The sequence below is a fragment of the Rutidosis leptorrhynchoides genome, chromosome 1, assembly GCF_046630445.1.
Source record: "Rutidosis leptorrhynchoides isolate AG116_Rl617_1_P2 chromosome 1, CSIRO_AGI_Rlap_v1, whole genome shotgun sequence".
NCBI lineage: Eukaryota > Viridiplantae > Streptophyta > Magnoliopsida > Asterales > Asteraceae > Rutidosis > Rutidosis leptorrhynchoides.
In genome coordinates, this window is record NC_092333.1 from 162,431,708 (window position 1) to 162,442,705 (window position 10,998).

Below are 10,998 nucleotides of genomic sequence, written 5' to 3' on the forward strand. Positions count from 1 at the left end.
ATTACTTATGATTTGATTTTATATATTTCAGGACCACCCGTAAACAACACGAGAAGATTAATCATAAGACCTCATGATTGTACGCAACACGTCATTTGACAACACGGTACTTTATGTACGCAACACGTCATTTGACAACATGGTACCATGGGTCGAGATGAATTCTGATCAATACGAATACGATGGGGTCTTTATTTATTTTATTGAGCAACTAATTGTGGACCACTAACATCGGACTGCTAACTACGAACTAAGAAAATATTATAAGTATATATATATATATATATATATATATATATATATATATATATATATATATATATATATATATATATATATATATATATATATATATATATATATATATATATATATATATATATATAAAATGATTACTTGAAAAGAAAATATGTTGATATATTATATATATATATATGGTTAGGTTCGTGATATCTATCGGAGACCAAGTCGAGTTAAATACCTTCAAGGCAAAAGTGAGTATATAGTCCCACTTTTAAACTCTAAATATTTCGGGATGAGAATACATGCATTTTATGATTTACGTTATGGACACAAGTGAAAAAAAAAATATATTCTACGTTGAGTTGTACCACTGGCATACTTCCCTGTAGCTTGGTAACTACTATTTACATGTGGTATTGTAAACGCGAATCCTGTTGATAGATCTATCGGGCCTAACAACCCCAACCGGACTGGACGACCAGTATTCAACGGTTGCACAGTACTTCGTTTCGGTGACTACACTTGGTACAGTGTAGTAAGATTTCATAATAAAGGGAATATGTGACGTTGATTAAATGTTAAGTATGGTTATCAAGTGCTCAACCACTTAGAATATTTTTATTAAAACGTTTATGTATATGAAATCTTGTGGTCTATATTTATAACACTGCTAGCATTAAACCTATATCTCACCAACTTTATGTTGACGTTTAAAGCATGTTTATTCTCAGGTTCCTAGAAGTCTTCCGCTGTTTGAATATATGTTAGAGAAACCATGTGCATGGAGTCATACATTTTTTATTCGAGGAAGCATTGCATTCACAAAATCATCACCGTGTATTTATTTTGACTGCATTGTCAACGGAAGTATTCTTGTAAACTGTTATTTACGGTGATTGTCTATATGCAGAAATCATCAGATGTCGAAAATATTGAATTTTAAATATTCATTTATGGTATATCTTTTCAAAAGAATGCAATGTTTATAAAACGTATCATATAGAGGTCAAATGCCTCGCGATGTAATCATATGTTATTGTATTCGTCCCTATGGATTGGGTCGGGTCGTTTCATATGGTTTCATAATAAAATGAAATTATAAGTTTATAGTCGAAAAAACGACATCTTGATGACCATTTTGAAAAACATACTTCAACTTTGTGTTTAACCATGATTTTTGGATATAGTATCATATTCATATGAAATATCACTTTTCTAGAAAACAAACTTCCAATTCAAAGATTAAGATAGTTTTTATTTTTCTAACCCAAAACAGCCCCCGGTTTCACTACGACGGCGTATGTCCGGTTTTACGTTGTTCTTCGTGTTACCAGGTTTTAAATCATTAAGTTAGCATATCATAAACATATAGAACATGTGTTTAATTGATTTTAAAAGTTATGTTAGAAGGATTAAATTTGTTTGCGAACAAGTTTAGAATTAACTAAACTATGTTCCAGTGATTACAAGTTTAAATCTTCGAATAAGATAGTTATATTTATATGAATCGAATGATGTTGTGAACATCATTACTACCTTAAGTTTAGTAGGTAAACCTACTGGAAGTGACAAAAATTGATCTAGCTTCAAAGGATCTTGGATGGCTTGAAAGTTCTTGAAGTAGAATCATGACACAAAAACAAGTTCAAGTAAGATTTTTACTCGAATTAAGATAGTTTATAGTTATAGAAATCGAATCAAAGTTTGAATATGAATATTACCTTGAATTAGAATGATAACCTACTGTAAATAACAGAGGTTTATTGATCTTAGATGATTACTTGGAATGGATTAGAAAGCTTGGGAGTAGACTTGTAAACTTGAAAGTATTCTTGATTTTACGAAACTAGAACTTATAGAATTTATGAAGAACACTTAGAAATTGAAGATTGAACTTGAGAGAGATCAATTAGATGAAGAAAATTGAAGAATGAAAGTGTTTGTAGGTGTTTTTAGTCGTTGGTATATGGATTAGATATAAAGGATGTGTAAGTTTGTTTTTTTGTAAATAATTCATGAATGATTTATAATATTTTTAGTAATTTTGTGAGATATTTCATGCTAGTTGTCAAATTATGGTTCCCACATGTTTAGGTGACTTACAAGGGCTGCTAAGAGCTGATCATTGAAGTGTATATACCAATAGTAAATACATCTAGCAGTTGTGTATTGTACGAGTACGAATACGAGTGCATACGAGTAGAATTGTTGATGAAAATGAATGAGGATGTAATTGTAAGCATTTTTGTTAAGTAGAATGATCAAGCATATTTTCACGGGGTCAAGGTGAAACTACGCTTAAGTGCATAAAGCGGTTAAGGACTAACAACATTCGGACCTCCGACGCTTAGTCGTGGATAACCCACGTCGGTATCGTTTCGATCCCGACAGGGTGGCCGATTTGAGAGTCCACCAACAACCTAGCATAAGAGGTTGAGTGGCCCAAAGACATGAAGGTTTCATAGTTCAATACATACCTAAAAGTCTTAGAGAGATCGTTAGAAGCTTTGTTCGTACGATAGAGATTTGTATGCTTTTTGTTTACGTATCAGTAAACGAATGTATGAATGTCTAGGGTTTTATGAGCTATGTATTTATAGGTTCACGAATTAGGGTTTTGGTAGAATCCCTTCCCTAATTAAATGCAATCTCATCCTTAACTAACTTTCATTATTTAAGGAATAGAATCCGTATTGACTATATCGTACATTCCTCTAGAATGTACCGGACCCATATGCAAGTAAACGAACTCGCATCAGATGGTATAGACGCATAGTGTGTGGCTATACCCATGACACACGCCTTTGTGGGTGATTTAATGCCTTGGATGAGCATCCGCACAGTCTTGCGGATATGCGTATCATTAAGTCCTCCCAGTTCGATGTTATATACAAATGAAATAAAGTGTATGACGTCGAACTAGCAAGAAATAATGGATACACAATTGAGCTTTGCAAATTCGCTAAACCAAATTCTCTTCAATAGATTTTATCTTAACTTCCTCAACCCAAATTTCTTTCTTAAAATGGCTGAATGTTAATGCGGCTAACTTGCTTAACGCATCCGCCTTTTTGTTCACCATCCTTGAAATCTGAGTTATCTGGAACAAATCGAAGTCAACTACTAACTCTTGCACTAGCCTCAAGTATTTTTGCATTGATTCATCATGTGCTTCGAATATTCCATTAATTTGATTTGCAACCAACTGCGAATCAACGTATACTGAAAATTCTTTAACCTCCAGATGTTTTGCTACCCGCATCCCAGATAACAATGCTTCATATTCGGCTTCATTATTTGTGACGGGGAAGCTGAATCGCAGTGTGAAGGTATATTCTTCCCCCTCTGGACTTTTTAGGACTATTCCTGCCCCTACGCCTTCTGGACCACAAGCCCCATCTGTGTGCATTTCCAACAGTTGTTCGGGCGGTGGCGGTATTTCTTTTGATTCATGCGAGACTTCGATATCTCCGGCTGTTTCAGCCAGATAATCTGCTAGGACTTGTCCTTTTACCGCACTTCGTGGTGAGAAGCTTATCTCATGTTCTCCCAATTCAATAGCCCATTTGGCCATGCGACCAGAATTTTCTGGCTTATATAGCACCTGCTTTATCGGCTGATCTGTTAGAACCCTTATTGGGTGCGCTTGGAAATATCTCCGCAAGCGTCTAGCCGTATGCACGAGTGCATAAACTAATTTTTCGATCGCAGGATAATTTAATTCACTCCCTGTCAAAGCTTTGCTAACGAAATTGAAACAACCCAACCCGTACTCCGTACAATAATTTTTTTTTTTTAAATGATACACATTTACGCGTTAATTAAATATGTAAACCATTCCACACGCTTCATTAAAAACATACTACGAGTTTAATGTTTACAAAAAGGCACAAAGGCCATTAACGAATATGATACAAGTTTGACCAACTACAAATGATAGTTTATAATCCAAACGACCCCTTGAGCATGGTTTAGGACTAAACTACCCAAAACGTAGGTCAACTTCCAAAAGCTTCATCATAACATCAACAAGGACACCTAGTGCCCAATAACCCCCTTGCCCTTGTCCACACCTGCATCTAAAAAGATAAACAACGAGAGGGGTAAGCTAATGCTTATTGAGTGCAACAATTATACTTTTACATATACAACCTACTTACTTGCAATTACTTACACATTTACCGCATACATGCTAGCATTATACGTATTCATACCATCACAAGTATAACACTAAACCTTCTACTATACGAGCTAGCATAACAATAGCATATAGTTTAAACAATATAATATGCTACAATCCATACACACACCATGGTTAACTAAACGAACGAGGGAACGGTGTTTAAAAACCGTCGGAGTTCATAACAACCATTAGTGCACTTAACACTTCGTACACTAACCCCATGGGTGGCATCTTAACACGTTGATACTTCACCCTGGGTGGTGCCTTAACACTTTGGCACTTCACCCCGAGTGGTGTCTTAGCACATCGACACTTCACTCGTTACATCTCTCGGAGTGGCATCTTAACACATCGACACTTCACTCCCGAGTGGTGTCTTAACACATCGACACTTCACTCGCCACGTGAGGAGTGGTGTCTTAACATGTCGACACTTCACAACTCAACTACACAAATAAATACATCATATATGCACGCATATAATTATTCCACTCACCCTAGCACTTCGGTGGTGATTATGCACTTCCGAGCTTCAAATCAAAGTACCTAATACATTAAGTACACATTCAATTACACAACTAGTGGAATTAACCACATTACACCTACTTGAGCATTTAATGACCCAATTCGCATTAAATGACGCAAACACACCACAACCGCCCTTAAATGGCCAAGACTCGACTTTAGTCACTTAAAGCTAGTGAATTAAAGTCTACTAACTTCAACTAACACCAACTTAGGGTAATTTATACCCATTTCGCCCAAACTAGATCAACTAGCCCATTTTGGATCCATTTAACACTTTCACTACCAAACTTGTCAAACATGACCCAATTAACATCTCTTTCAACTTTAACAAGTGTGTTAGTGACTAAAAACTCCATTTAACATTTATAACCCTAAATCATAAGACCAAACCCTAGGTTATGGCCATTTGGGTTTACTTTCACCAATCAAACCCAAAACCCACCCATCAAACCCTCAAATGGGTCATACAAGACCTTCATTAGCAAAACCCTAGCTTAGAACCAATTAAAACTCAAAACTTAGAGTTAGAACTTACCAAGACTATCAACATGTAGCTAGAGACACAAGGAACAACTTTAATTCTTGCTCTAAAGATCAACCCTCAATCCTTCACTCACAAATCTCACTTTCAATCTAAATGGGTGTTGAGTTTTTGGAAGAGAAAATGAAAGAAAAGATAAAAGAAATTAAATGAAATGGATGAGTGGTTGGGATTTAATGCTCCCATCAGATATATACGCCAAATTACCAATTTGCCCCTTAAAGTCATTTAATTTGAGCTAGAACCAGATTCTGTCCAGCAGGACTGCCGCGGCGTGGCCAATTCATCGCGGCACGACGTATCAAAGAAAATCGACCCTTCTTAAGTCCCTTTCTGATCCTGGTTTGCTCTATATGTCGCGTCGTGGCCCAGATTGTCGCGGCGCGACATTTGCCTTTGCCTGAACACTTCGACAACACTTAAGCCAAAAATCATTTTACACGACTTACAATTCGTTCATGCTTCCGATATACGTCAAAACATCGTATCTAAGCTTCACAAGACTTAACACTAACCAAAACTCATATATAGACTTGCTTATGCACACAATATCAAGTATACACATACATATACATATTCATACATTTACGCGTAAGCTAACGAGTTATAAATGTACAAATGATTAAATATGTACCTTTCGATACGTACGGGAAAAATGGGATGTTATAGAAATACACAGGCATTTGAACCTGTCCTCTGTCCGCTATCAACACTGAACTTATTGCTTCTTTTGATGCCGCCAAGTACAGTATCAATGTTTCTCCAGCAATTGGCGCAGTCATTGTAGGCAGCTCCTTCAGCAATTTTTTCATTTCCTGAAACGCCGTTTCTGCTTCCGCTGTCCACTTGAAATCCGTTTTCTTTAAGCAATTCTTTAATGTCCCAAAAAATGGGAGTGATCGCTCTGCGGACTTTGACAAAAACCTGGTTAGTGCTGCCAGCTTACCTGTTAAACTTTGGACTTCTTTTTTATTTCTTGGTGATGGCATATTCTCAATTGCCTCTATTTTCTTTGGATTTGCACGTATTCCGCGCTCAGTTATTATGTGACCAAGAAATTTTCCTTCTTCTTCTCCGAAACTGCACTTCGATGGGTTGAGCTTCTAATATATCCTCCAACAGACCTTGTTCTGTTGTGCTTTTTATTACTAGGTCATCAACGTATGTTTCCAAGTTTCTCCCAATCTGACCTTTGAAAGCTTCATCTATTACCCGCTGATATGTTGCTCCGGCATTTTTTACACCAAATGGCATCTTTGTATAGCAGTTTATGCCTTGACTTGTATGGAAAGCAGTTTTGTCCTCATCATCCGCTGCCATCTGTATTTGATGGTATCCTTTGTACGCATCTAAAAAACATTTGTATCGGAAGCCGGCTAAAGATTCAACCTTCCAGTCTATTTCTGGCAACGGCTAATTATCCTTAGGGCATGCTTTATTGATATCCGTGAAGTCAACACACATACGCCAGGACCCATCGGGCTTTTTTACCAGCACCGGGTTTGCTACCCACATTTGGTACCTTACTTCTCGCAGAATATTTGCTTTGACCAACTTGTCGACTTCTGCTTTCAGCCATTCACTCCTTTCGGGGGCCATACCGCGTTTCTTTTGACTCACCGGCATCAGACTAGGATTTGCATTAAGCTTATGCTCAGCAATGTCTCTTGGTACACCCGTCATATCTGCTTCTTTCCATGCAAATAAGTGCGTATTGGCGGCTAATATATTACGAAGCTTAAACTTCGTTTCATCAGACAATCCTCCACCAATTTTAATTTTCTGCTCTGGATAACGTGGGTTTGCAATGATCATGCAGCTTCTAAGTTGATCTGCCTCACTCGGCTGTTGCTCTGCATGTTCAACAGCTGCAACGCTTGCATCTTGCTTTTCTGACCAGATAATTGCAATTCCCAATGGTGTTGGGAACTTGATAAGGCCATGTATCGTGGATGGGATTGCCCCTAATTTTTGCAAGGTCGTGCGCCCCAAAAGCGCATTATACTTTGAGTATGACCTTACAACGGCAAATTCTACCATCGTGCTCCTCATTAACTCTTTATTGTCATCATCTACCAACTCCATCTCTAACTCGATGATCCCGATTGGCCATGCGGACTCGCCGGAGAATCCTGATAACGCAGTATTTGGAGCAACTAGTTTGGCTCGCACAGTCCCTGGCAACAAGCGGAAGCAGTGCTCGTACATAATATCAACACCGCAACCGGTGTCTACATGTAATCGCTTGATGATATACCCACAACTTTTAATGCGCCCTTTGATTGTGATGGGTGCATCCGAGGGTTCCTGTGCTATAGCTGAGAATGTGATGGGTGTGTTTTCCCATTTTTTGGATACTTCTAACTTGCGCCTCTGATTTGTCTGCATGCTTGTCACCATGTTTATGGTTTTATCCATTTCTTTTTCATCATTCTTCTTTTGCCACGGGTATTCTTTTTGTTTGTCGCCCTACGATCTTGCACTTTTCTTCAAGTGTTGTAGCCTTCCTTTTTTGAGTTCAGCAGCCACTCTTTCAATTAAGTGCCGACATTCGTTAGTCTCATGACCGTAATCATCGTGAAAATCACAAAACTTGCTTTTATCTCTGTTTCCATATTTTGACAAAGGCATTGGGGGGGTCGAAGCTCTTACTCACTGCTTCTGTGGCCAAAATTTCTTTTGGTGTTTTTGTGAGGTCTTTTATTAACGCCACATTTTCATTGTGGTCGCTTTTAAACTTCTGGCTTCCTCCCCCTTTATTGTTGTTAAACTTGCGATACTTATCATTGTGATAGGTACCACCACTGAGCTGGACGTTACCGCCATAACGTTTACCCAACTCCGGACCTCTTCCCTGAACCCGATAATAATCATCATCGATGTCCATGTTTGAAGAGGTACCTCCGCAGTTCTGCTTTATATCTTCTTGTGCCCGCATGTAATCATGCGTTTCTTTTATGGCTTCCGCGAAAGTTTCTGGCACTCTTCTCCGTAACCGTTGCCATAAAGACAGGTGTCTGTCCGTATCTATGCAATGAATAAAGCCGGATATCTTCTGGCTTTCTGGTAAATCCTTTATCTTTGCCACCTCTTTTGTATACCTGTCTATTATTTCTCCCAACCTTTCTTTCGATTTTTGCCTAATGTCGTGACATTTGACATGCGTTCTTTTACGTGCACGCAAATTGTGAAAATTTAACAAGAATCTTGAGCGCAAATCTGCAAAGCCCGTAATGCTTTGGGCTGGAAAATTATTGAACCATTCTCTTGCCACTCCTTACAATACTATTGGTAGCATATGACATGCTACCGCATCCCTCCAACTGTGCATTCTTCCGGTTCCTTCAAATTTTTGCAAAAAATCATCTGGATCTGATAGCCCGTCATAACTTCCGAGCATTAGGGGCAACACCGGTGCGACTGTGAAGGGATGATTAGCGATGTGCGGTACAAACTTTTCTGTTGTAGGGGCTAACTCAAAACTTTGCTTAGCTTTTTGCCCTTGCATCACTGCAAACCAATTGCTCATGAACTCTTGTACCAGCACCGGCTCATTGAAAGCGGGTGCCAGGTGTGGTGGCGCGACTTGCTGTAATTGATATATAAAGCTATTCGGCTGAGGCGCGGCATAGTTTGTTCCGATGTATTCATTATTTGGGACAGTTTGAACTGATTGCGGAGCCGCACGCGCCGTTGACCTTTTTGTGGTGTCAGCATGATGTATGAACCATCTGGATTTCTCAGACCCATTTGCCTGATTTTTTCCTGAGCTCTCTCGGTTGTCACCCTTTCAATTGGTGCCTCGGGTTCAACTGAGGTGATAATGGGTATTGTACCCACACAGGTAGTTTTAACTTTGAAACCTGGTGGAACCGTTTCGCTTGGAGAACCAAAGCTCAGGATGTTTGGTGACAGATCGTCGAATGGCTTAAAACCAGTTCCTATTTCCAATGAACTCCCATCAGGAGTGTGCCACCATCCTTTAGATGACTTATTCGGGACAGTTTCTAACGTAACTGGCTCTGTTCCAACACTTGGCATTGATGGAGGCTTTGATGTGCCTTTAGTTGGTACTGGCGGCATTGACGGTGTGTTCGTGACAGACACCGTAGGTGTTTGAAACCCTGGACTTCCTGGAGAGTCCGATCGCCCTTGACTCTTTGCACTCTTACTTCCTCCACCCATTCTTGCTGATAATAGAGAAAAAAAAAACTGAAAGTGACCGATTAGATAAACAAAAAAGTTTAATGGAAAACAGTACGTATAATAAATCATATACAACATAAATTCCCATCTTCCTTGTTTCATGTAACCGGTCCCACGGATGGCGCCAAATGATCAAGCATATTTTCATGGGGTCAAGGTGAACCTACGCTTGAGTGCATAAAGGGGTTAAGGACTAACAACATTCGGACCTCCGACGCTTAGTCATGGATAACCCACGTCGGTATCGTTTCGATCCCGACAGGGTGGCCGATTTGTGATTCCACCAACAACCTAGCATATGAGGTTGAGTGGCCTAAAGACATGAAGGTTTCATAGTTCAATACATACCTGAAAGTCTTAGAGAGATCGTAAGAAGCTTTGTTCGTACGATAGAGATTTGTATGCGTTTTGTTTAAGTATCAGTAAACGAATGTATGAATGTCTAGGGTTTTATGAGCTATGTATTTATAGGCTCACGAATTAGGGTTTTGGTAGAATCCCTTCCCTAATTAAATGCAATCTCATCCTTAACTAACTTTCGTTATTTAAGAAATAGAATCCATATTGACTATATCGTACATCCCTCTAGAATGTACCGGACCCATATGCAAGTAAACGAACTCGCATCAGATGGTATAGACGCATAGTGTGCGGCTATACCCGTGACACACGCCTTTGTGTGTGATTTAATGCCTTGGATGCGCATCCGCACAGTCTTGCGGATATGCGTATCATTATAGAAGTACTTTGATATGTGTCTTGAAGTCTTTCAAAATTATACTAATACATCTAAATATACTACATGTATATACATTTTAACTGAGTCATTAAGTCTTCGTTAGTCGTTACATGTAAGTGTTGTTTTGAAACCTTTAAGTTAACTATCTTGTTAAATGTAATTAATTCATTGTTATTATACTTAAATGAGATGTTAAATTGTTATATTAACATGATAACATGGTGTATGAATATATCTTAATATCATATATATATGTTAAACTACTATTACAACGATAATCGTTACATATATATATATTGTTTCGAAATCCTTAAGTTAGTAGTCTCATCTAACTTGTATAGTTCATTGTTAATACAATCAATGATATACTTAATTATCATTTTATCATGTTAAATATAGTATATCAATATCTTAATACAATACATATGTATTTAGTAAGACGTTGTTATAACGATAATCGTTATGTATATCGTTTCGAGCTTCATAATTCAATATTCTCATTTTTTTTATGTATATCACACATTGTTAATATACTAAGTGAGATACTTACTTATCATA

At 38.0% G+C, this 10,998-nt stretch overlaps 2 protein-coding genes across 2 annotated transcripts; both read right to left on the reverse strand.

Moving 5' to 3' along the window:
* Positions 1 to 3,205: 3,205 nt before the first annotated feature.
* On the reverse strand, positions 3,206 to 3,652 carry LOC139890830 (uncharacterized). The gene has a single exon (XM_071873753.1). The coding sequence runs from the start codon at positions 3,650 to 3,652 to the stop codon at positions 3,206 to 3,208; it is 447 nt and encodes a 148-aa protein (XP_071729854.1).
* A 3,256-nt stretch (positions 3,653 to 6,908) lies between these two features.
* Positions 6,909 to 7,913, reverse strand: LOC139890834 (uncharacterized). Its single transcript, XM_071873764.1, has one exon. It carries the CDS (start codon positions 7,911 to 7,913, stop codon positions 6,909 to 6,911), a length of 1,005 nt encoding a protein of 334 aa, XP_071729865.1.
* Between the last annotated feature and the right edge of the window lie 3,085 nt (positions 7,914 to 10,998).

Excerpts from the sequence above, each read along its gene's own strand:
- LOC139890834 (XM_071873764.1), bottom strand. The coding sequence starts at position 7,913 with ATGGATAAAACCATAAACATGGTGACAAGCATGCAGACAAATCAGAGG.
- LOC139890830 (XM_071873753.1), bottom strand. The coding sequence starts at position 3,652 with ATGCACACAGATGGGGCTTGTGGTCCAGAAGGCGTAGGGGCAGGAATA.